This window comes from Genypterus blacodes, unplaced genomic scaffold (assembly GCF_046128005.1).
Source record: "Genypterus blacodes isolate CSIRO-AG114 ecotype Tasmania unplaced genomic scaffold, CSIRO-AGI_Gbla_v1 ptg000470l_1, whole genome shotgun sequence".
Lineage (NCBI taxonomy): Eukaryota > Metazoa > Chordata > Actinopteri > Ophidiiformes > Ophidiidae > Genypterus > Genypterus blacodes.
Window position 1 is genome coordinate 13,543 of NW_027467236.1, and position 26,476 is coordinate 40,018.

Below are 26,476 nucleotides of genomic sequence, written 5' to 3' on the forward strand. Positions count from 1 at the left end.
TGTAAGAAGCAGCGTATAGCGGCTGCCAGTCTCTCGGCGGCGGCGGCGGCCTCGTGGTGATTACTGTAATTATCCTGATGCCTCCAAATGAATGCAAGAATGATTTATTGATGTGTAGATAGTAAAGGCCTCATGCGTACAGTAGATTAATCAATCCATCTGACAGTCGATTAACTGATCAATTAATAGGACTTAATAGGATATTTGCATTTTCTTCTTAGTGTGTGTTTCCAGATTCCTGCTTGGTTCCAGCTCTGTGTGTGTGTGTGTGTGTGTGTGTGTGTGTGTGTGTGTGTGTGTGTGTGTGTGTGTGTGTGTGTGTGGAGGAGGCGGTTAGAAAGTAAGAGAGATAAACACATGGGGCCTGAATCTGACACAGCCTGAGAAAGTTAGAAAATCTCTCTCCGTCTCTCTCTCTCTGTGTGAGAGAGAGAGAGTGTGTGTGTGTGTGTGTGTGTGTGTGTGTGTGTGTGTGTGGTTGGCCAGTGGTCCAGGTTGGATGGATGTGAGCATCTGCTTTCTGGCTCTGGTTTCATCAGCACATTGAGACTCACACACACACACACAAACACACACACACGCACGCACACCTGCGGCACTGTACCATAATTCATAATGAGGAAAAGATTCATTTGGTCTTATGAGGGAGGCAGAGCTCCGTCTGCAGCCAAGGGTGTCTCTTAAAAACGTATCAACAGTCGTTACATTGTGCTTAATGGGCTACGGAGAAATTTGTGCTCTTGCCATTTGGTCATGGCTTAGAAAAGTGATCATAATAGATACAAATGAAGTCATGACTAAGACTGGACACACACACACAGATAGATGGACACAAGTACACACGCGCCTCAGAGGACTCAGACAGTTTTCGGTCTTAGCCGGGGCTCTACTGACATCTAGTGGTGATGCTGGGTACAGACACGCTGAGGGCGTTACACTTCTTATTAATTCATAAAAGAAATACAAGACAAAATTATTTATTTTTCTAAAGAAATTAAGTGATTCAATGAAAATGGACACTGCAGTGAAAGCTAATGCAATAGAAATAAACGTAAATTTAAGTCAATTATAAGGACATATTGAATAGGATAAAATAAAATAAAAATGTATTAAAAACGCAGCATAATCATTAGAAAACAAAAAAATGTGCTAACATTATTTTAGAACTAAAATAATAATTAATAGTAATATAATTACAGGCTGTAGTTCGCTCGGTCGGACCTCGATGTCGTCTGCAGAAAATGCATTTAAATTTAAAAAAATCTTACAATAAAATGTCGTAAAAAAACGAAAAATATCAAATGAAAAATATAAATAATAGATACGATAATAAATTAACACGATATAACAAAAACGTTTCAAATCTTATCCTCGCTTCGTAATGTTTTCCTTTTTATCATATTTACATATTTGTCGCTTTACGTTACGCACGGGGGATGTGTGCGGCACTTCCGGGTCTGTCCGGCGGTGGGAGGAGGCGTCGCGGTTCGCAGCATCCATACACACACACAGACACACACACACACAAAAAGGAACGAGCTACAATGGCCGATATCTCCCTGTACCTCACCAACGTCAATGTGTCGATCGGACCGAACATGGACCCGCCTCAGGTCGGTACCGCAGCGGCTCCGCACCGCTCCTCTCTGGTACCCGGCTCTCCCACCGTGCCCTGCGCGCCCGGGAGCGTCCTTTTGTTTACTGTCTGTCGCGGCTGTGCGTGTGTCGTGTCGTGTCGTGTCGTGTGTCACGTCGCTGTGGTTGAATGAAGATGATTTAGTAACATCCATCACAGCCAATCAGCTCTCTAATCCGCTGATTTAATGGCGTCACTCTCTTCTTCTGCGGTCATCTCACCAACACACGTCCTCTGTTTCTGTCTCTGTCATGTCTCCTTCTTCTTCTTCTTCTTCTTCCTTGTCTCTCAGAGCCCAAATAAAGACTTTGAGTGTGTGGAGCTGGGGGAGCTGGGGAGGAGAGGAGGGGAGGAAGAGGAGCGGCGGCGGCAGCAGCAGAGGGAGAAGCTTCCTCGCCGCATCATCCACTTCTCCAGCGGGGAGACGATGGAGGAGTACAGCACCGACGAAGAGGAGGGCGAAGACAAGGAGCCCGAGAAGAAGGACCTACTGTCCCCGCCGGCTGATGCGGTGAGGGTGAGGACATGAACCGTGAGGATGAGGATGATGATGTCGTCCTTCCTCTCATGTTGATGATGTCACTAATGGCGGTGTTTTCTTGTGTGGCAGTCTAAGCTGACCTGGGGTCCGTATTTCTGGTTCCACATGTGGAGAGCGGCCACGTCCACCATCTCAGGTGCGTGAGGTCGCTCCTGCACTCGTCTTCATCAACACTGTTAGTAAAAGGGAAACTGTCATGGCGTCTGTTTGTTTACATCCTAAAGTGATGTGTGTGTTCCAGCCTGTGACTACCTGGGCGAGAGGATGGCCTCCCTCTTCGGCATCACGTCGGCCAAATATCAGTACGCCATCGATGAATACTACAGGATGAAGAAAGAGGTAGAGCATGACATCACACACCTCTGATTGAACTTCCTGTCTGAGCGGTGTTTGCTGAATCCTCTCCTTGTCCTTTCCGTCAGAGGGAGGAGGAGAAGGAGGAGAACCGGCTGTCGGAGGAGGCGGAGCGCTCCTTCGACCAGTCGCAGCCTCGGGAGGGCGAGGAAGAGGACGAGGAGGAAGAGGAGGACGAGGCCATCACTACGACGGGCAAGCCAGAGGTGCCCAACGCCACCTCCTATCAGCTGGAGGATGAACACCGGCCTCCCTCCAGCACCATCAGAGTCCCTGCCATCGTCACGGCAACCTAAACCCCCCCCTCCTTCCTCCTCTTCCTCTTCCTCTCCCGCTCGGGAACAAAAACGGACACTTATGCTTTAATATGTGTTTGTGTTAAAGAGGGGCCGCCGTCTCGTTTCACTAAGCAGCGTTTGGTTTTGTCTTTGGGGTTGAGACGGGCGCCTGTCGCCTGGTTACATGGTGGTAGAGGGGACACGTAGAGGGGACACGTAGAGGGGGCGTCGCTCTGGTCCCTCAGGTGCCCGCGGATACTCTGGAACCTCTGGTTGACCTAACATCACCAGATTCCTTTTTTTTAACTGGGGGATTCCTCACATTCACCTGTCGTCGTCGTCACATTAACTCATCGCCGTGCCGTTTCTAAGGGCGTTACGACACCTATCACCTTATCCGTCGCTCCGGGCAACCGTTTCCTTGACCCCCTGCGGAGCGACGATTAGACCGCCGCTCGCCACACACACACACACACTGTGCCTGAAACACCAACGCGGCCACACGCCAGTGTCTGAAGCGTCCCTATCCTCCCTGACACACACACACACACACACACGCTCACACACACATCTCCCATCTCCTCCCAGATGTGGCCGTGTGGCGTTCCCATCATTCCGAGGCTTATTGCACTGGAGAAGTCGTTGTGTAATCACTGAACAGGCACTTTTGTAATGAAGTCATGGTTTGTTAACTCATCTCTGGACCGTCCGCTGCCTTATCGTCCACAGACAGGAAGGAAGTGTCACAATAAAAGCCTTTGATAATGGCAGGGAGCACTTAAGTCCACGTAAGAGAAAAAAAAACTCTTTTTAGTGCAATTGTTCAACGTTTTCTCTTATTTATGTCACTAAACTTGACTGAGCTTTTAATTTCAGCATTTTTCTATTGTTTGTTTAGAAACTTAAGCCTAATGAAGTGTGAATAAAAAAAATCATCTATCATCTCCAAGTTTCTTCTTCTTCTTTTGTTTCATTGTGTCGGAAAGTTTACGAGCGATGTTAACGAGTCGAGTCGGAAGAGAGAGATCTTTATTGTTTTTCACGAGTCAGCGTTTGTTTGGTCGTCTTTGTCGCCGCTGACAAAAGAGTGTGTGTGTGTGTGTGTGTGGTTGTGCGGCCGGAGTGGTCTGACGTCAGCGACTGGCCGCACAATGAGGCCTTTCTCAGGTGGGCTTGGGCTCCTCAGGTCCCCGCTCCACCTCCACGCCGCTCACCCGTTCCTTCGCCACTGACGTACAGGAATCCACAAGTAATTTAGTTTATTGCAAATTTGTTTCAGCATTCCAAGTCGATACCAAGCGTCTGAGCTGAACCAATGACAAACAATGAAACGATTCAAGCTCATAGTGAAGATAAACAAGCTCAGATTGAAATGAAAGATCAATTTCAGTCTCAGTGGCTGGATTTTGATCTAATTCACTTGTTTTTGCTCACATGGTTGTCATTAGATTACAGAATGTGTGTGAAGGCGTAGAGGAGAGAATGACAGAGCTGCTGCCTACAGTGAGACATGATTGAGTTTGTGTCTGGCTGTGTTCTGAATACCAGCGTCGCAGAATGAGACAGATCGGCCGGGTTTAGAGATTCATTAACAAACGGAATGACTTAGAATTGAAACTTCCTGTCGCGAGCTACAGGAAATGATGGTCGCTGGAGTCGATGGAAGCCGACCAGTCCATTAGACAGGCTGGAGGGAAACAGTCAGGCCCGTCAGAAGGCCAGACCGGGCCGTCACGGTGTTCTTTTGATGCCACGTCACTGTGGTGGAGCCACGATGACACGGCTCAATTCAGAAGAGTGGAGACAGCCGAGTGGGGACGCGTCACAAGGCCCGGCCTCATCCGACCCCCCGCGCCGGGCCGACGGACAATACCACCCACTGACAGCCTGTACACAGAACACACAGCCATAACACACTGCAGACGATTCAGAGAGAGAGAGAGAGAGAGAGAGAGAGGCCATCAGGCTCAGATTGGTAGAGATCCCACGGTCTGAATGGAGACGTGAGGCCTGAGGTGAACCTGCAGTGTTTTTGTTGCTCTAATTGAAAGACGGCCATTAATTCTTTTAATGAAAGCTCCGGGCTGTTTTTATCTTCATTATTTATTTATCTCCTTTTCATTCACTCTCCTCCTCTCACAGGCTTCTTCAGATCTCATAGACTGTGTGTAGTAATAATAAATCAGGTTGTGTGTTTGAATGGATGGTGTGTGTCCGGCTCAGATCCCATTTCAGAGCAGCTATAGAGACACAGAGTCATATTGTGTTCAGTATTTGTTGCCCGGGGACGAAGTGAAATGGTGTTTTACTGGAAAACAACAAGGCAGGTGAAGAAGTGTAATAGGAGGAGAAACAAAGGGAGGTTTCCAGGTAAACAATCACAAAGTAAACAGCAGCAAAGCTCAGATAACACAGAAAAACACCCAGCTGGACTGGAGAGGGTGGAGGGAAATGCCCTGTAAAGGCTTTATACTATACTCTACTGTTCTGTACTGGACTATACTATACTATACTATACTATACTATACTATATTATACTCTACTGTTCTGTACTATACTATACTATACTATACAATACTATACTATACTATACTGTTCTGTTCTATACTATACTATACTATACTATACTATACTATACTATACTATACTGTTCTGTACTATACTATACTATACTATACAATACTATACTATACTCTACTGTTCTGTTCTATACTATACTATACTGTTCTGTTCTATACTATACTATACTATACTAAACTATACTATACTATACTATACTAAACTATACTAAACTTTACTATACTGTACTATACTATACTACATTACACTATACTATACTATGCTATACTGTTCTGTACTATACTATACTATACTATACTATACTATACTATACTATACTGTACTATATTATCATATTCCCAACTGTACTGTATTATACTATACTATACTATACTATACTATACTACACTGTTCTGTACTATACTATACTATACTATACTACACTGTTCTGTACTATCCTATACTATACTATACTATACTATACTGTACTTTACTATACTACACTGTTCTGTACTATACTATACTATACTATACTATACTATACTATACTATACTGTACTTTACTATACTACACTGTTCTGTACTATACTATACTATACTATACTGTACTGTACTGTACTATACTACACCATACTATATACTGAATGCTATTCTGATGAATGGGATTTGGAGCAGGATATGGTTTCTGTTATCGTGTTACGTTTGTTATTGATTCAGCTGATATTGGATAGATTTGTACTCTCAATGAGACTTTGCACAGACTGAGATCTGTTTATATATCATATCTACTTAACATAAACCCTGCAAAATATACAGTATCTGACTATTTTAAAGCTCAATGATATGAGGCACACACACACACACACACACACACACACACACACACGGTCTCGTTCTCACCTAAACACACTGTTACGTTATCAGTGAAGCAGATGTAATTGGCTGTATAATGTGTTGGTCCAGATGCAGATTTCAGTGAAGTCAGCGTTAAAATAATTGGCTGCGTCCACGATCGTCAGACTGTAAAATAGGAGGAATTAATAATAAATGTAGAGAAAGAAAGAGGCTGGAAGCATAATTAACTTTGTAATTAGCTGTGAATCTGCCCACATTCCCTCTCCAACACTGTGCTATAGAGTGTACATACAGAGTTTACAATGAGTCTCTGTGTCTGTGTGTTCATTTATGTCTGCATGGTAATTAGCAGTACCTAATGAGGCCAGCAGAGGGCAACCGCGTATTTGACAGGACATTGACAAGGTTACAAAAGGACAATGAACCATTAAAATACAAATGCATAAATTAACTTTGAAGGAACTGTTCTTTTAAGACAAATGCAATTAAAATGCGTTCTACTTAAATATAGAAAACCTATATTTAAGCATTAAATTATGTTTCAGGTTTCATTTAAAAAATACATTTAGAAGTGAGAATGCAGTGGTTAGAAAGGTGTTAAATGACTTCTCTGCTATAAAGTGACTCTGAGGGTGAAACAGATGGAGCAGCAGTGATCGAAGCAGTCGATTATAAAATAGACTTCAGCTTCCTGCAGGGAGACAGTGAGACACACACCAGTCACCAGGCAATCAGTGATTAAGAGGGAAAATCCAGAGACGAGAGAATTCACAAAGCCATTCCTTGTAACTGACTGTTCAACTGGTGCAGGCGGTGAATTCTATATATGTGTGTGTGTGTATATGTGTGTGTACCATTTGCCCCTCCCGGCATGTTCACGTGCTCGCCTTACATGGCCTGTTACTGTGAGCATACCTGACATATCTGTGGGACAAATGAGGGGTGGGGACGTGTGGGCTGGTCTGGAGGAACCGGTTGGGCCAGGAAAATTTCGTCTGGTGAATTTAGGAGCTACAAAGGTTGGAATGTGCCACTATGTGTCCCTGTGATCCTCCGAGGTGCCTGCTGCTCTGCCCGGCTTTATCTTCATATAAATAGTTCACATTCTATTCGTGGGCGTAAGATGCCCTGCAGATTGATGCGTCTCGCGCTTGGCATCCACTCTCTGCAAGCCGGCGTCCTCCTCCTCTTCGTCCTCGTCCCACCGTCCTCGTCCTCGGGGCAAAAGGCACGCAAGGAGAAAGGGAGATCTGAGGGGGGAAAGAGACACAAGAGACGTATAGAAAGACGGACGGAGGGGAGGATGATGAGAATAGCAGCAGCCCCTGTGATGTGGGCCTCAGCGGGGCCCTGCGTGTGTGTGTGTGTGTGTGTGTGTGTGTGTGTGTGTCTCAGACTAGGCCCGGCCTGCTGAGGGAAGGGGATTTCCAGCGCTGCTTGGTCTCCTGTCTCACCCCCTTAGCACTTGCTTCCTCTCAGGGCTTCAAACTTAAAACACAGTGGGCCGTCTACTCTGAATGTGAGACCAGGCCATGTCAGAGATGAGACCCCAAAACTCCCCTTCTGGCCTGGGAGGAGGTGTGTGTGTCTGTTGAGGTGTGAGGTGTCTCTTGAGGTGTCTCTTGAGGTGACTCCTGGGTGTGTGCGTGTGCGTGTGTGTGTGTGTGTGTTTGCTGCAGAGACCTGCCTTTTGTATTTATTTGCATCCCTTTTTTCATACTGACTGGTTTTGAATGTGCCGTCGTATCGTTTGTCTGCTCGCTCCCTCAACACAGACTGCAAATAAAATCCCGTGTTTATGTCAGTTTATGGAATCTGGAAGGACAAATCTTAGATTACGACTCAAATGTTGCACAGGAATTGCAGTTTAAGGGGAAAATAAATCTGCAAAAATGTAATGAAGTAGTAAACAAAGTCAGAGGGGGAAATGATTGACACATTGTGTTTATAGTTTCTGCTGCACTTTAGTACCAAATATTGCAATTTTCAGATCAATAATAATGATGATGACGTTTCTCTGCACAACATTCTTCTTCTTCTGTCTTCTTTGCAGCTCTTCACCATTGTTTTCACAGATCAAAGGTGGATTCTCTGCTGTAGAGGTACAGGATGGTTCACACACCTCACACAGTCACTGCGGTAAAGTCTCTTTCCTTCTTTGACTCCTTACATTCACACAGATGCTTTAAATTCTCCCAAATCTCCTCGTCTGCATCCTTCTACTCTGTGCTTCCTGCAGTTTGCGTTCATTCTTTATCAGCGTGTTTCTGTTTACACTGCGGTCACACCGTCTGTTTGCACATAGCGTCCCCGTAACACACCCAAACAAACATGCACACACCCAAACGCAGACACACATACACTAATGCACGCTCGCTCTCTGTCAAAAAAGCACTTCACACACACACACACACACACACATACACACACACACACACACACTGGGCTGTGGAAAGTCCCTGGCACTGCGCTGCCTCCTATCTCGAGCGCTGTGAGTTTGCCAGTACAGGTGGCTGCTAACGTGACAACAGGGCTGAGCCAACACGACCTCTGAACCCTGTGCAGATGTGCAGATGTGCCACTGAGCTGCTGCTTGTTTTATCAGAGGTTTGATGGCTCAGAGGCACTTAGGTTTCACTATGAGTCTCCTCTTTGGGTCGCTGTCAATCTGCTTTAAAACCATCGCAAAGGAGATGAAGGTTAAATTGTGGCTCTCTGCATCTGGATAGTGCAGATGTTTTGACCTTTTCCTTCCATTTGTTGTGCCATTGTTTCTTACTTAAATGCATCTTGTATGTTAACTGAGCAGCGTTCCGTGCAGAGAGGAAGCAGGAGGCGTGACTCAGCCGTGAGGGCCCAGCCGTCCCCTCACAGACCAAAGCTCCTGATGCTATCTGATGCTTTCTCAGCTCAGCCCGACGTTTTCACCCTAGTTGTCAAACGCGTTGTGACTCAGCTTCCGTCGCCCCGGACGACACATGGTACGTGACTGTGAGCACAGCGATTGGTCACCAGTTAAAAAACGACACAGCAGGCAATTTATCAAAATTCCCATTGTGTAATGGAGCTGATTTAGTTTTTCACATGTCGATGACTAACGGACAAGAATCCCAGAAAAAGAGAGGGAGATGTTTCATCAACATACAGAGATGTGTCATATAGGCTTACACACACACACTTCCTCTTTTTTAGGATGTATGTTCATGTCAAAGAGAATAGAAAATGCATGAAACACCTTATATATTTACTGTAAATGTCATTTTCCTCCTATCCCTCCATGTGTCAGAGCCGTTCATGCACACCAGCACACAGGAGTTTCATTGTTTTGGCCTTTGGACCTGCTGCTGGGCGAGCGTGTTGTTTTGCAGGGTGGAGGCCGTCGCCCCGCTCTCACAGCCGCTTATGTAATTGTGGGTCAGCGTGAAACAGTAGTGAAACATCCTCTTCGGGAATAATGCGCATGGGCGTGACGCTGTGAGGGACGGTCGGGTCCAGATGTATGTTTTAGGTACTTTCCTCTGCAGAGAGCTGCACCCCCGCACACACACACACACACACACACATACAGCCTGTCACTCATGTGCTGATATACAGAGGGTGCGGGAAAGAAAAAGGAAGCATGAAATGTGTCTTCTTATCTTATATTGTTAGAAGAAATGACAATCCAATACTTTACAGATGATTTCTAATAAATCAGCTCAGATGAAATGCAAACGCTGGTTTTGTAGACATTCATAAAGCTCAGGCTGTAGCATATCTCACATCTCATATCTCCTCTATCTGGGGAAACAAATCTGTGCATTATTTAAGAAGAGTAGAGGAAGAATCACAGCTTTTCCAAGTCAGATCCGATCAAATGTTAAGTTTAGCATGAAGCACGTTGGAGTCTCTAAGGAGGCGAGCGTGCAGGAGCAGTAGATTCTGCTTTCTATCTCCTCTCATGTCTGTAGCCATGCCAACTGGATTTCAACACACAGAATATACGTATAGATGAGTGATGGATGATTTTGTGAACAGTTAAGTCAGCCTGTGTGTGAAAAATGTCCTGGATTGTGTTTGTGAGCTGTTGTGACGTGCTGAAAGGAGCCACAGGGGTCAAAGGTTAAAGGGTTAGTGTGAGCAAATGTCACAGCTGGTTCATGTTACTTAATTCTCATGATTTAATCCAAATGATCTTATATTAGCTCTGCCCACATCCCAGTGTTTACCTTTCGTTTCAGCTGGGAAATGCTTGAGCCTCAGATTAGCATCAGAAGGATATGTGTGTGTGTGTGTGTGTGTGTGTGTGTGGGACATTTCCGTCCCCCCGAGACGTCAGAGAATGCGAGGAACGTTCCGACCCCGAGGCGGGTGGAGGCCTCCATACGACAGAACCCTTCTCTCAGAGTCAGAACATCCAGTCCACGATCTAGAGAACGCAAAAACACAAGGAAATCTCCAAACATCCTGGAGGAAAGGAAACTCCCTGCTGCTTTTGTTGTCGCCTATGCCGCAAACAAAACAGCAGATATTTTTAGTCCTTTTGTTAAATTTAACCCACTAACCCGACGCATTAAAGGGAACCCGACGTTTACATTTTTTGGAGATGAATTCAAAGTGCCCCCATACGGAGAGCAGACTCATGGTGAAGCCTTTGTTATGTCTCCGGAGCAGAGCTGTATATTTAGAGGACAAAGTCTTTTATCTTCCCTCTCAATGTCCTCAACACCAAGGGTCCCTCACCACACCAAAACAGGCCTGTTTGTCCGTCTGCGGGTGACACACACACACACACACACACACAGGGGGAAACATGAGTGGAGGTTGTCAAACGACTCATTGTCCCAAGTTTAGGATTCGGCGGACAAAATATATATGGAGACATGCAGTGAGAGAGGAATTCCCCCAGTAAGTTCAAACGATTGCAGATGTGTGTGCGCGCGTGTGTGTGTGTGTGTGTGTGTGTGTGTGTGTGTGTGTGTGTGTGCCTGGCCGACAGCTACTGCACACACAGCTGGGCCAGAAAGTCTTCCACACACACACACACACACACACACCGCCACCCTCTGGGCTCTGCCTCCCCCCCTCCCTCCTCCATGTCTGGTCTGTACTACAGTGCCCTGGAAAAGCAATTTAGGAGAACACATGGCGGCTGTGAACCTGCGCTCACCTTCCAGCCGGCAGATCGCTTCAGCCTCAGCCTCAGCTTCAGCCTCAGCCTCAGCTCCGGCGGCTGCAGAGACCCGCAGCAGCGCCGGGGCTGAAAAGGCCGTTTATGAGGCGGCGAGGAAAAGACTTTGGCGGGTGGAAACTTTGGGGGATTTCAGAGGGGAGAGGTGCAGAGTCTGAATCAGGAAGTAAAACTGCTACTGGAGGTCATCTGCAGTCTGCTGCCTCCGCAAAACTGCACTTCCTCCTGCTGCAGCGGCTGAAAACAGGATTCTATATGAGCCCGTAGCAACGCACACAATCCACTGATAACAACAAGGGCGGATTGTCCCTGACGCCTTTATATGAAGAAGTAATCGAGGCTTTAACTTGATTCTATCACCTGTCAATCATATACATGTAGAAATCTGGTTTCTCAGCTGATGCAATGATAAATCTCCCAGTTTTGTAGATAAATAAAGGAAATTCTGCAGTGAATTCATTAAAAGAAAAAGCCCCAAATCTCCCAAAAGCACAATTTCCTTTCCCTGTCTCATCGGTGTCTCAATTTTGCTCATTTCTTTAATTTCCCCAAGCTAACTAATCCAACAACATGGATATTTAATGAGTTTATCACAAGATGAATTTAACCTCTTGGCGTCTCTAAAGCTGTTTGATTAAAGAGCCGGAGAAGAAAAAGGACAATAAAGCTCACAAATGTAGCAAAGTGATGCACAAACACTTAACTAATACTCAGACTATAGTAACATAACAATACTCCAGTAAATGTGTTTGACCTGAATGTGCACAGTAACGTGTTCATGCTCAGATTCACTCACACACAACAAGCAGTCTGCATACAAGCTAACCCGGAGACACGCTGTGCGCATGTGCACTCTCTCTCACACACACTCACACACACACACTAGTGGGAAATTCCCAGCAAAATTCCACTCCAGTCCTCCGTGAGCCACATTCCTGTGTTTTTCATAACATCTCGCTGCCGGAATGAAAGTTAAAGTGCAGTGTTGCGGGGCCGTTTGAACGTCCTAGCGTAGCCCCGAGCCGGCTATAAATCTCTCTAGATTGGAGATATTGCGTGTAAGCTTATACCCCTGCCAGATTCCATGGATGCACTTCCCCCTTTTGGAAATGTGGAGGAGCGTGAAAGAGCGGAGTAGGATTAAAGTCGAGGAGGAGGAGGAGGAGGAGAGGGAGGAGAGCGGAGACATTTAAGAGATAAAATGTTCTGGATGTGAAATGCGGCTAAACGTTGTGCAATAATTCACCAGGTTTCATCACAAAGGCACAAAATAACATTGTGAGTAAACTTAACACTTAGTTACGTCGCTTGTTTGAGTTTTGGGAATGTTTCTCTCCCTCTAAATTCCCCCAGCACTCCCTGTGATGAGCTAGCTAGCTGCTGAGTCGAGCGCCGTCTGAACCTGCTGCAGCGTCCAACACAACCAAAGAAACGGCTGATGAAGAGCGTTTTCCCTCTCTCTGACAACACTGACACTCAATTCATGAAAGTGGGGATTTTCATAGGCGGACAGTAGCGTGTGTCCGGTGACTCATGGCTTTAGGGTGACACGGCTCCTTCTAGGGGCCTCCGTCAGTTCGCATTGACCCGGCAGGTGGGTCGCACAGCAGGATCATTGTGCTGTATGTGTGTGTGTGTGTGTGTTTTATGACGCGGCCCTTTCATCATCTAATGGGCCGGAGCGCGGCTGCTTTGGCGGCTGCCCTGCGGTTCAGCTGGCAGCGCGGCGGTGCAGCAGGGTGTTCCCTCGCTTCATAAGCCATCAGCCCATTACTGACTTCTCCCCTCTGTTATTACTGAAGCCACCAGGAACTACCGGCCTCTAAAATTACTCTCTAGATGGATTTTCCAAGTTCTGTATCGCTCTCTGCCCCTCACCTGTGCTCCGGTTTCCACTCTGAGAACGCATTAACAAGTAACGCTTGTATTTAACGCAATTCATGTGTGTGTGTGTGTGTGTTTGTGTGTGCGTGTGTGTGTGTGTGCGGGGCCTGAGGGGAGGGAGTGGAGCTGCAGTCGGTACCCTGCATGTTGGGTTTGCAGATGACACAGTTCATAGCGATTTACTGCCGAGGAGGAGAGGATGAGGCACGGCTGACGAAGCTCGCCGGCAGAACCTGATCGTTAAGTCCTGTCTGAATACGCCTGCTGTGTGTGTGTGTGTGTGTGTGTGTGCGTGCGTGTGTGTGTGTGTGTGTGTGTGTGTGTGTGTGTGTGTGTGTGTGTGTGTGTGTGTGTGTGTGTGTGTACAGTTCTCACCCTGGAAAGAGCGACAGAGACAGTGAGAAACAAAGAAAGATGAAGAAGAGGTTTTGGGTTTCCTGCTGCCCTGTGGCACGGCAGACTTCGATGTGTTTACTTCCTCAAGTGGTCGACTCGCTTTAGAAGAAGGCAGGGGTTTGTTTTTGCAGCAGCAGCCGCAGCAGAGAGATCACGAACCTCTCACATCTCCACTCTGCATGTTTCACCTGCTTTACTCAAACATTCATAAGCATTTAAACCCAGAGTGCAGGTGAAGTGAACAGGCCTTCACTGACCCCCATATAAGGCCTGAACAGCTCTGTGGCGCTATCATATGAGGACACACACACAACCACACACACACATGACATGACCCCCTTTTGCATATTAATATCTCTTGTATTTCCCTTCAAACGTTTAGTCTGCGGGGGGATTTCAAACTCTGCTAATTTAAGTCTTCTTCTGGTGTGACATTTTAAAGTAGGATATGTGGGTAAGAACCACGGATATCCCCCCTCCTCTCTAACCCCTCCTCCTCTTCCATGCTGTTTCCATTGTTACCACAGACACCTGCTTGATCACATCCAGTCATCAGAGCAGGACCAGCTGATCTCAGGCTGCTGTTACTTACCCTTCATTCACTCACTCACTGCGCTCTGCAGACTCAATGTTTACCGGCAGAAGGAGGACGAATCAGCGCAGGTCGTCATCCCGAGACTCTTTGAACTCTACAGATGAACCAGCACGAAACTGTCCTGTATACCTGCAGTCCCGGGGCTTACTCATTTGAAGGACCTGGGGCACCCAAGAGACCATGTTCAACCATTAAGCTGCAACGTTTGAGACTCAGAAAGACAAATTATGAGATGAAGGGGATTTTGGCATAATTAAAAATTTACGGGAAGAAGAAGAGAACGAAACTCAATTCAAGTAGTGTTTTTTATTCTCAGCAGAAACGGTTCATGCATCGCCGGTACTCGTGCCACAGTTTGAGAACCTTTACTAAAGCCGAGGCGGTGAAGAAGTGTGAGGGATCCATCATTAAGTCTTGAGAGTAAAGTCAGACATATGGAAAAGGTTCTGAGCGACCTCCTGCCGTGCCTCTGTGCTGCTGACAGGCTCCTTCACTTCAACGCTGTGATTTAAGTTTAACCTGCAAACTCCTCACGCGGCGTGGAAATCAGAGGTCAATTTGCAATTTTCCAGCTAAGAAGCGTGAAGCAAACATTGGACTGTACGTTTCCACAAAGAGGAGCTCCGAGTGAGAGATGACGCAACCATTTATAAAGCTACTTTTAATCTGTTTATACAGTTCAACACCTCTAAGGGATCCAGCTTCAACACATTTGACTTTATTTGCTTTCTCTCGCTTTACTTGTGGCAATAACATTGTGCACCCAAAGCCGATTTCGCTTTCAACCTCCTTCAAACTTTGCACGTCCTTATCAGGGATTTATCCGTTATGCAAGAGGCCGGCGGACTTTTGTTTCCACTTCAGTCGTCCACTCGCAGAGTTTTGTTTTCCTTCTCTCCTCCGTCGGTTCGCTGGATCGTAAAAAGCCGAGCTGGAAGATAATCACAGTGCCGAGGGGGAATGTGAATCCAGAGTGAACGTATTACCTTAACAGTGCATGAGAGGAAGGAATGCCAAAAATACCAGACTGTAAAAACTCCCTGGCAACACTGTTAAGCAAATAAAAAGTTTATTAAAGTGGAGCTGACCTACTGTAGCTGGAGCTCATTCATGGGCCGAGCACAGAGGAGCTGGACATCAAGAGGAATCTGTGTGAAGGACTAGTTTGCATTACATCACCAGATTATTGATCATTGATCGGTGAGCAGGAGAAGTGTGAACTCATCGATCCTCCCTCATGCTCATTTATTGCCTACACGTCATTTTCATTTCAATTGTGCAACTTTTTCAGCCCAATATCTAGAATAAGGAACATCTGCAGGCGAGAGGGACGACACAGTAATTGCGACACACCTCAAAGCCACATTGTGCAACCGTGTCTGTGTTTACAACACGACCAAACCACAAGGGACAGAAAATGAAGAAAATTCTAAAGAAGACGAGTGTCGTTCAGGGAAAGTGACCGGCAGTGTCGTTATCACCGCTCTGCTCGGTAACTTATCACTCCTTTGCATCATATCGTCTTTTATTTTAGGTCAGTTCAGATAAGTTGTTCTAAGAATCGGTGCACGGCGCTTGATTTCGTCGAAGTGGTGTGATACACACACACACACTCGATGTAATCCTGGTGACACACTGCAGTTTTTCTCATTAGAATACATATAAAAACTTTCCAAAGATTCTTTTTAATAGAATGTATTTAAACGTCCTCGGCTACCAATGAGTGATTTGACGCTGTGAGGGTATTCACCACCATGGCGATTGTTTCCCACATTGCCTCACAGCTTTCTCGAGATTGGAAAACTTTAACCAAACTGCGGCTTTGCACTGTCAGAGCATGTTCTCACATGCTGGAGATCCCCACACCCCCAACCCAGAATCTCATCCCACGCCTTCTCTGGTCGTCCCGGGGGTGGAGGTCTTTCTCATTTAGAATGTGAGCGCACTGAGTGAAAACGACGCTATGAATGAGCCTTTGCTTTCAGTCAAGTAAGAACAGAAGCGTGAGGAGAGAGCAGAGGACAGGAAAGGGGGAGGATAGTGAAGGGTTTCAGGACAGTGGGGGCAGCGGTGTGGGTGGGGGGGCTTTGCTGCTGAGGCTAGGAAATATGCAGGCGGGGGAGGCACTGATGCTTTTCAGCAACATAATAATAGCTCATGTGTCAAAATGCACTGGATTACCAGTTTATTAGGTACACGTGTGCAAGGAAACGCAATCCGAGTGCAAATCCAGTCTCTGTGGAAGTTATAATGTTCTGTTTTGGTGATCAATACAAAAATGTAAAGCTTCACAAAGGATTTATTGTAAAGATTAGTGTGCAAGTGTACCACAAACTCCATAGACGGTTGATTCTCAGGCATTCTGGACTTGGTAGTAAAGACTTCACTTCACTGATTGGCCGTCCACTGAGGTTAAATCCTGGGAATTCCCACCAACCAGTCCGAATCTAAGTCGCCTGAGAATCAAACTTCCGTGCATAAGAAGATCTGGATGACTGAGAACCTTTCGCACACTTCTAACACAAAGCGCTTTTCTCCAGAATTGTGAAATTCATAACGAGCACCTACAAGTTTTACAAAACAGGCAGTTTGTCACATAACCTTGTTTTTGACACATGAACGCATGCGGTTGTGCAGGAGGAGCAGACGTTACGCAATGAGGGGTTATTTTACCTTAATTGTTAGGCGGTAAAATATCTTCACAGAGCATTAAGGAGTGTATGAGTGTTCCATATGTCTGAAATGTTCCAACAGTTAAATGAGCTATCAGCCCCTCCCGTAATTATCTCTGTGCTGAAGAAGTGATAATGACAGGATGAGGACAGACGGGGACTTTCTGTAATAAAGCACCATCAATACATTCAGCCTGATAATCTTTACTTAACCGTAGCTGAGATACTATTCTGATAATCTGCCTGGATCATGTGCTGATTACTTGTAAAGAGGAAGCAAACTGTTCTGTTTGTGTATCAGTTACCTGGAACAAAGGAAATTCCCTGCTGGCTCACACACGTTCACATTTACAGAACAAGGAAATGGAAATCCAGGCCAAACACAAAGCGTTCTCATGTTAATTAGAAACAAAATCTTTGAGCGTGTTACATTTTCAAGAAGATATTAATCTTGGCTTGGCGTGTTGACAGCGTGGTGTCGTCCTGTCTGTGGACACTAAAGGTAATCTGATAACAACATGGCCCGCTTTCTATTTTCAGGTCTACAGTTACACTCTTAGATGTCACCCATGCATGTATTCAGACACAAGCCTGGGAGAGAAAAAAAGTCATTTATTAAAGACTATTGATAATTATTTACTGCTATGTTATTGCTACAAAAGCAATACACATATAACCTGAGTCTAAACCTGTAGATAAATCCAACCCCTTTATCATTGATCTAGAGAAATACATGTAGTCATCTCATCACACACCTCCATGCACGAGATCCTCAGGCTGTTCAACATAATACAATATAACATACAATAAAGTTTACAACGCTTATGTTGAAAGAAATGAGTTATAATACAATCACATGGTGTTACAGCAGCATAAGAGACCAAGAGGAGCAGTGTGTACTTTCTGTGTACTTTCCATCCAAAACTATCTAACACACACACAAATGTAATGTTAATAGCTTACTAATGTCAATAACCTTTGATTTTTATTGCTCAGGTGTAATGAATCATTCATCAGCATTCAGCCTCGCTCAGCTGTGTTCAATTAAGATGTGCCAGTGCCAAGTCCCTGCAAGTTGGAACTCTGCCGCCCTGACACACACTTAATGGAACACAGCCCTCGTTATGTTGTTGTCTCGCAGAAACGAAAGGGAAACTAATCAGCTGCATGTAATTGTCTCGTACAGGTGTCCTCTTATTCTCAACACCATCGCTTCAAAGTGTTGTTAATTTGATTTAATTCTTGTTTTATGTTCTTTTAATGTAAATAATGCATCATGTATGCATTTCTAACATTGTACTAATTAAAAATAGCGTTTGACGTTTATATGCAATAAATAACAGAACAATTAACAAGCAAAAATAGTTTGAAAATAGTTTTTGTGAATTTGTTTGGATTCAGCCGGGAAGGATTTGCTCGTTGTCATGGAAACAAACGCGACTAGCCTCTCACACCGGAAAAAGTTCCTGGTCCTCCGCAGTTCCATTTCCGGGTTAATCTGTTCTGCATGAAGCGAAGCTTTTGACTGCCAATTCATTTTGGGTGAAGTTCAGGGCGAACTGAATGTGTAAAAATGTCCCGAGGCTCGAGCGCAGGGTTTGACCGACACATCACCATCTTCTCCCCCGAAGGAAGGCTCTACCAAGTCGGTCAGTACGCGGATCTGTCTCCGCTGAGCCGGCTCCGGGGCGAGCGGCTCGCTAGCTAGCTAAATGCTCTGTCATGGTTGGGTTAGCTTCGCTTGTAGCTCAAAGAACGCGTGGCTAAAGTGGAAGCTAGGTGACATTAAAGAGCTCTAATGTCTGCGCGGGGCTGCGAGCTGAAACTTTACGGCTCCTGTTTGATGCTGCGGTGACACGAAACACCGCGAATGTAGAGATGCTGAAGCTAGTTAGCCTGGTTAGCATAGCGGCGCAGCGAGCTGATTCATTGTCAGAGTGACATTAGGAAGATTGTCTCCATAGTAACACACTCAGCGGCTCTCTGGGGGTAAAATCACACTCGGTATTTTAATAATAAGCCAGCCGGGGTCTGGTTGATCTTTTATGAGAGAATCTGTGTTAATATGGACCTCACACACCGTCTGGAGCTCAGGTGTAAACAAAGTGTCTCTGTAAATGTGGACAGAGACGAAGATGATGGTGAAGATGAGGAGCTTTATTACATACAGAGACTCTTAAGTGCTTTCAAAATTCAACGTTATAAATGATATAAATCCTCACAGTAAAAAAATAAATAGGTTTGTTTTGGTATAAATGTCCTCTGAGCTCTCCTATCTTGTGCTCTTTAGTGTGATGCTCCTTCATGCAGGTGCGCACTGGATGAAAACAGCTTGCCCCATTATATTTTGAAGGTTTTTAGACTGTTTGGAGAAGCTAAGGGGTCATGACTGAATCTATGGTGCTGTACGAGAAGGAAAGGGAGTGTGAAATCAATTCTGAGAGCTACAGTGTGTGAGTGTGTGTCTCAGTGTGTTTGTACATCCAGAGAGAGCAGCTGATCAGACCGCTGCTGTCAAACTTATCAAATGCAGCAGTCAGATCTGTGGAACTCACTGCTGTGGTCAGATGACTGTTGAACATGTACACACACACACACACACACACACTCATGTTCAATGTCGTCTTGTCTTTCAGAATATGCTTTCAAGGCCATCAACCAGGGTGGACTGACCTCAGTAGCCGTCAGAGGGAAGGACTGTGCATTGGTCGTCACACAGAAGAAAGTCCCAGTAAGTGAATCAAGTGTCACCTTACTGAAAACAACACACTGTAGAGATGTGGTGATGAAGCTGAGTGCTAATGGAGTCCTTCTTCATCACACAGGACAAGCTTCTGGATGCATCCACCATGACTCACCTCTTCAGAATAACAGATAATATTGGATGTGTAATGTCTGGGATGACAGGTAACAGAGATGCTTCCTCTCCTTCAGATCAGGCTCATGTTGCTTTAGGAGCTTTGATTCCAGTCTGACTCTGTGATTCCCTCACCTTTTCCTCGCTCACACTCTGCTCTCCTCCAGCTGACGGCAAGTCCCAAGTCCAGCGAGCTCGCTACGAGGCGGCCAACTGGCAGTACAAGTACGGCTACGAGATCCCAGTGGACATGCTGTGTAAGAGGATCGCCGACATCTCGCAAGTCTACACGCAGAACGCCGAGATGCGACCACTGGGCTGCTGTGAGTGTTCAGGCTTTAACTTGTTCCAGTGTGGCTCTCTTCTGTCGTGTGATGTGGATGTGGTCAGTCCCTTCAGTCACTTTAAACGCCGCCCTCCTTCACTTACGCAGGCATGATTGTGATCGGCATAGACGAGGAGCTCGGCCCTCAGGTGTATAAGTGTGACCCGGCCGGCTATTACTGCGGTTTCAAGGCCACGGCAGCCGGGGTGAAGCAGACAGAAGCCACCAGCTTCCTGGAGAAGAAAGTTAAAAAGAAACTGGACTGGACCTTTAAGGAAACAGTGGAGGTAGGAGAAGTCCCCGTCAATCTGAAAGTAACAACTCTCACCTGTGCGGTGGCTTGTGGCCTATTTTTGTAGTTTTAGATCGCTTTTCTTCTAAAGGCGACAGGAATCGTGCGTCACTTTCACTTTCACTCTCTCTGTTTCCGTCTCTCACCCTGTAGACGGCAATTTCCTGTCTGTCAACCGTCCTCTCCATCGACTTCAAGCCCTCTGAGTTAGAGGTGGGCATCATTACAACGCAGGACCCCAAGTTCAGGTAACAGTCCTTCTGGTCTTCTTGGTCCTTGCAGGTTTGTGGTCCCGATGTGTCTTTGCACTAAACAGCCAACGTTGTCCCTGCAGGATCCTGACAGAGTCTGAGGTGGACGTCCACCTGATGGCCCTGGCAGAGCGGGACTGAGCGAGCAGCAGCGTGTCGCCTGTTGGATCAACTTAGAGCATGATGGGATGTGCAGATCCCAGCTGGGGGCCGGTGTTATCTTTGTTTGCTGTACATTCACCCCACTGTTTCATTAAACAAATAAAACGTTTTTGGAGTAAAATAAGCATGGCTCTTGATTTCCTTCTTTCTGTTTCTCTGTAAAGCCAGTGGAGCGTTAAGCTTTACTGTGCATGAGGTCGCCGCTTCATCACACCTGCTCTCTGCTCCGACAGATTTAGCAGCAGGGGAAAAGTTGTTCTGGGAAGGCAAGCGGTGCGGCGTTCTGCCCCTCGGCTTCCTGTTGCGGCTCTGTTTGCACTAAATCACACGACATAGACAGCATGTTACTACACAGTGATGAAGACCTGGGTTGACCTCATTTTCCTCACCGTGTAGTCATATTTGTCGTACCTGTGTCGCATGTCGGAAATAGATCGCTTCTACTCGCCGGATGCGAGCACAAAACCAGCGGTTTGTAACGCCTTCCCCTTCTTACTCCACATCTGGGCTAAAGCAGCTGACTGAGGACGGAGCAGAGGCCACACAAAGGGTCTGAATGAGCCACCGGCACTGTGTGTGTGTGTGTGTGGAGGGGGGGAACGCTGGGCTAAGAGATTCAGCCTGTGACCGCCGTCCAGCTCAGCATCTGCATCTGCATCTGCGAGGCCTTATGTCATCAGCATGTGATCAGAAATGACGAGTGGCTGACTTGTCATCGACTGGCTGAGATCAATGGGTGCATGAGTGCATTTCCCAGAACTCTCAACCAGTGAACCAGGCTATCGTGTCTTAACTTTTAAGCTTTATCTTCTCTCGTGTGTCCAATCTGACAGTTAAGATCAGTGAGAAGGTTTGAATCACCCAGAAAGGCCAGAGCTTTATCGAAAAATGCAAATAATACTCTGAAGTATGTGATGGAGCGGTGAGATCAGTGTGTGTCTGAGGTCATAGAGGAATATTAAATTGTGCAACAGTGTATTTTTCTCTTCTACAAACGAGTGACTTCACCCCCGCCGCTCTGAAACACTTCAGAATGAATCACTGACGGATGGGGACTGATGCAAAACAGTTCTGTAGTTCGGAAATTTGACAAAAACAATGATCCTTCCCACCTGTCGGGGCGGAGAGGAAGAACAGTGTGGGCACGAAAGAGTTAAATCTGTCACATTCCTCACCCAGAAACATAAGAAACACACTGAAATCCATCTGTGTGTGTGTGTGCGGCTGAGGCGTAACATGCTGGGGATGAGCTCTGGCCTGTTTGGAAGCAGAGGTCACCTGAGGAAGAGGAGTAATAGCTCCGGCTTCTTTACTCCTTGTGTGCGGATGAGTCAGATTCCTTGGAAAATCCCTGAGGAGCGTTGCACACAAAGGCAGCACCGAACCTGAGCGCCCGCAGGGATGTGTGGAGTTTTTGCAGTTCCCGTTCAGTTTGGAGAACAGGACAGGAAGTTTACTGCAGGTTAGTCCTCTGTCAGCTGATCAGGGGGAATCTTGTACTTCCCAGACTGCGGCATTGTTTCCTGGTGCCAGAGTACAAAGGTCGGACCTGACCCTATACCTGTTCCTGCTTCAGTACTTAGATAGAAGCCCGTTTCCTCCTTTCAAACCCTCCTGTGTATTTTGACGAGCGTTCTTTCTGCTTCCAGCTCTGGAGTGGAATATCTGGTACATTCTGTTCCTCTTGTGCCGCCCAGGGACTTTCAACGCCTGTGACTCAGAGACCCAGTGACCTCGCCCCACCGAGGAAATCCCACACTGTTCCAAGGGGCCTTGAGTGTGTGTGATAATTTTTCATGTGTGTGTGTGAGTGTGTATTGTTTTTTTCACGAGTTCAGAGCGATGACTCGTCACTTTGTGCGAGTGAGAAATGATGGTGTACCGACGCCCTGACGCCTTTTTTACTATGTGGAAAGGCTGTGAAAGCCCCGGCTTCGAAGGAAACGAAGGTCACACTGAGTGTAAACGGGTGAAGGAAACGTCAGACCAAAGTGTTTATATTTATAGAAATCGTTTTTTTTATTCTCAACAACTGCACTTTTGTTAATAGTGTTTAAATTCACAATATAAAGCATATTAACAGGTACAAAAATAATATCTTCTCTGTATTTACAATATCTTACACTGGTCTGGTATGTACACATGTCATCATTACATCATCAGGACAGGACGGAGGCTGTGGCCTTGCTGTACAAGTTCAGTGATCCAGATCCAGACGGGACCGGACTCCTTCTTCATTCTTGTATGTGATGGCAGGGGCCGGCTCGGACCTCTGAGCAAAGCCCCGCCTTACGTGGACTTCCTGGCCGAGACTCAGGGCCGACCCTCCTGACCCGGGCCGACCCCCTGGGCCGTGGTTTGGGACCCCAGTAGCAGCTTCTCTGTCTTTCACACCACCGAAGCAGGGACGTTTATGTTTTTTTACTTCCCGAACTTAATGTCATCGTACAGCTGTGGATGGGAAAAGGAAAACGTATGAGAATCGGAATTCTGCAACTACGTTGAGGCGATATTGTCTGAGCGCCACACGGTTCTGCTCTGATGGTTCTGGTACTGACCTCGTCATCAGACATCTCCAGCTTCTCTGAGTCGCTCTCCTCCGACTCGCTCTCCGGCAGCTCCCTAAGCTCCTGTGCCGTCTTCTCAAACAGTCGGTGCCTGATCTCTTCGTTCTGGCGCCCGTACGTGAGGTGGTAGGGCGTGAAGCCGCCGTACGTCAGGCTGTGGACGTCGGAGCCGAGCTCCACCAGGCGAAGCACCATGGTCGGGTTCTGGAGATCTACGGCGAGATGGAGCGCCGTTCGCCCACTGCACTGTTCCTGCACAAGACAACAACAACACTCAAGTTTAGTTTCCTGCTGCGTGCGACTCAGCTTTTCATCTCTGAAGTTAACGCTTTGTTGCCGTGGATACAGGCTTTAGGAGTCACGCTTACCTGTGCATTGATGTCTGCGCCGAGCCGAACCAGACTTTCCACCAATGAAACGTAGCCGTTGATGGATGCCAAGTGGAGACAGTTGTGTCCTGCAGGAGAAAGACAGGAAATAGCAACGTTAACAACAAAACTCTGAGCTCTGTGACGCACGGTGACATTTGCTGTGGTAAACATGGACGCTTACCACTGTAGTTGTGGGTGGACAGGATGGAGGTCAGGTGGTGCTGCTGGCAGTTCTGTGTGATGACGCCGAAGCAGGCGAGAGAGCCTTTCTTGCAGGCGATGTGGAGCGCCGTGTTGCCGCTGTCGTCCGTCAGCCGGGCGTCACAGCCGGCCTTCAGCAGCTTCTCAACCAGCTGGGGCTGCTCAGTGATCACAGCCAGGTGAAGGGCAGTCTGAGGAGATAGAGGAGAGGGGACGTTAGGTTAGTGTGCGAGGCTTCAGATGAGGAAGAGGAGCTCTGTTTGTATTCATTCATAGGGTCTCTTAGGTTGGGCCGGGTGTTTACCTGTCTCTGGTGGTTCTGCACGTTGAGGAAGGGGTGACAGTGAGAGATCCGGATCATGTGGAGGGAATGTTCAGTGGCTTCATGAATGATGGCCAAGTGCAGAAGCCTGTGGTGGAGAAGGAAAACACAAGAGTTAAAATAAAGCTACGGTCCAAGAAAGAAGAAAAAATAACACAAACACAGGCACACACACACACACACTGAGGAAGCGGTTCCACCTCAGTGAGAAAGAACAAAGCTGAGCAGTGGAGCGTTTCGCAAGAATGGACTTTTGTCGGGTTATTTCCACCCGCTGTGGCTTTGACACATCTGATGCTTTATCAGTTACTGGCACCGCGCCAGGGACTTTCCTGAACGCGCAGAGCGGAGAGACTCAAGCCCCGCCCACTCAGCCAAAGTACACACACGCACGCACGCACACACACGCACGGTAACTGCGCTCCACATTCTTTTTTTTTTTTTTTTTTTTTTTTTTAAAGTGCTTCTGGTTTTCTTGCAGCTTTTTCGTGGTTTCCTGCGCGTAAATGTTTGCACGCTATTCCCAAATAAATTGCGCATCGATTCATGCTCTGTTCCGAATTTAAGTTTAAGTTTTGCAGCTCCGGCTTGCAACATTAAACAATGCTCCATAATAATAATAATAATAATAATAATAATAATAATAATAATAACATTGATAATGCAATGGAACCTACGTGTCTCCGTCGTCCGTGGCCACGCTCCTCCAGGGCTCGTACTCCAGCGGGACGTCGTTTCTGCAGGTCATGTTCAGGTCCTGGAAGTCGCTGACCAGCTCGTCCTCCTTCAGCGAGTCCACGCCGCTGTCAAAGCGGTCCTCCGTGCACGGGAAGGCTTTCCCCCCGTGTTTGCCCTCCATGTTGTCCAGGCTGTAATCCATTTGGTTTTGGTTGGGGACTCTGTGGACGTCCATGTTTTTGAAAGTGTATGTTGCGAAGTGAGCAGAGGAAGAAGATAGAGGAGAAGGGGCAGCTGACCCGTGTGTGTCCGTAGCTCCGAGCTCACTGAAGCTGTGGAGGGAGGCGGCGTCGCTTTTGTGCGCTCGCCTGGGCGGAGCTTCGCTGGGGATTTCCACCACTGACTGATCTTTCAAACACACACAGTCACACACAAGTAGGGAAATCACATTGTAGCTGTGAGAAAAATCCCCCCCTAACAGACTCAGAGCGAAAACTTTTGTAGTTTCCTATTCGGCACCTATTTTCACCTGGTGGAGGTTCGCGGCCTTGAAGGTGTCCGCTTGTGTGAATGACACAGGCCGGGGATGAATGAGAGTCAGGCGGCCCCGTTACACACAGACACACACACACACACATCCACACACACACACACACACACACACAGGAATTCCCTTCTTGCTTTGGGGGAAATTATCTATTTCAAGAGTCAAACCAAAGTGACAATTATACACCCCCCCCCCCCCCTTCCTCCACCCTCATCAACCATCAGGCTCAGCATAGAGATAAGTGGAGATAAATTACAGCGAGCCAAACCTCCATATTAACCACATTATGTTATCAATATCAATACACAGAATTATGAGCTTTGTCCATTTGTGCTTCATCTGATTGGGTGCAAACAGAGGTGAAAGTGTGTGTGTGTGTGTGTGTGTGTGTGTGTGTGCGTGTGTGATCATCTCTCTGTTCTTTCCTTCTTTCCTTCTTCCCTTCCTTTCTTTCCTAATCTGGTCTGATTGGCTGAAACTTCCCTGCATGTCATTTGTATTCTGAGGACTTTTCATAATTACCAAACAGTTTAAATGAAGACTTTTTCATCTATTTCTCTGCTGGCTCGTTGCTTTTATCTCTCCATACTTTAACTTACAATAAAAAGAAGTAAAGGTGAGAGTTCCTCCTACACTGGAACACAGACATAGAAGCTAACAGGAAGCTGCTGGAAGGGATTGTGGGCGAAGTGACGAATGATGGTAATAATAACAAAATTACATCATACTTCTCTTTATCTGTATTTTCTAGAAAGTCATACAAAATCTACATAAGTATGAACTATAAAGTATTAACGTGTGGAGTCTGCATGAATGTGTGTCTGTGTCCCTGTGTGATTCCATGGCAACCTGTGAAGACACATTGCGTTTGAGCTTCACGCCCTCATGAGGGTTACCAGGCGTGTTCAGGAGGTAAAATTCCACCGTCTTGACTGAAGCTGAGTGAAACGTGAGCGTGAGTGC

General features: G+C 46.5%; 3 protein-coding genes across 4 annotated transcripts; 2 read left to right on the forward strand and 1 right to left on the reverse strand.

Moving 5' to 3' along the window:
- Positions 1 to 1,465: 1,465 nt before the first annotated feature.
- LOC142990134 (protein FAM177A1-like) lies at positions 1,466 to 3,722 on the forward strand. 2 transcript variants are annotated; one of them, XM_076139872.1, is made up of 5 exons: positions 1,466 to 1,613; positions 1,929 to 2,153; positions 2,247 to 2,313; positions 2,419 to 2,516; positions 2,600 to 3,722. In XM_076139872.1, exons 1-5 carry the CDS (start codon positions 1,545 to 1,547, stop codon positions 2,825 to 2,827), a joined length of 687 nt encoding a protein of 228 aa, XP_075995987.1. In that variant the 5' UTR covers positions 1,466 to 1,544; the 3' UTR covers positions 2,828 to 3,722. The 2 variants fall into 2 exon arrangements, with proteins under 2 accessions (XP_075995987.1, XP_075995988.1); XM_076139873.1 differs by having other exon boundaries at positions 1,929 to 2,147.
- A 14,680-nt stretch (positions 3,723 to 18,402) lies between these two features.
- On the forward strand, positions 18,403 to 20,951 carry LOC142990138 (proteasome subunit alpha type-6). Its single transcript, XM_076139876.1, has 7 exons — positions 18,403 to 18,589; positions 19,577 to 19,671; positions 19,766 to 19,847; positions 19,965 to 20,120; positions 20,231 to 20,409; positions 20,568 to 20,662; positions 20,749 to 20,951. Exons 1-7 carry the CDS (start codon positions 18,514 to 18,516, stop codon positions 20,804 to 20,806), a joined length of 741 nt encoding a protein of 246 aa, XP_075995991.1. The 5' UTR covers positions 18,403 to 18,513; the 3' UTR covers positions 20,807 to 20,951.
- A 1,870-nt stretch (positions 20,952 to 22,821) lies between these two features.
- On the reverse strand, positions 22,822 to 25,309 carry LOC142990136 (NF-kappa-B inhibitor alpha-like). The gene is made up of 6 exons (XM_076139874.1): positions 24,966 to 25,309; positions 24,271 to 24,376; positions 23,947 to 24,157; positions 23,763 to 23,851; positions 23,386 to 23,646; positions 22,822 to 23,278 (listed from the first exon to the last, which is right to left on the reverse strand). Exons 1-6 carry the CDS (start codon positions 25,199 to 25,201, stop codon positions 23,249 to 23,251), a joined length of 933 nt encoding a protein of 310 aa, XP_075995989.1. The 5' UTR covers positions 25,202 to 25,309; the 3' UTR covers positions 22,822 to 23,248.
- Between the last annotated feature and the right edge of the window lie 1,167 nt (positions 25,310 to 26,476).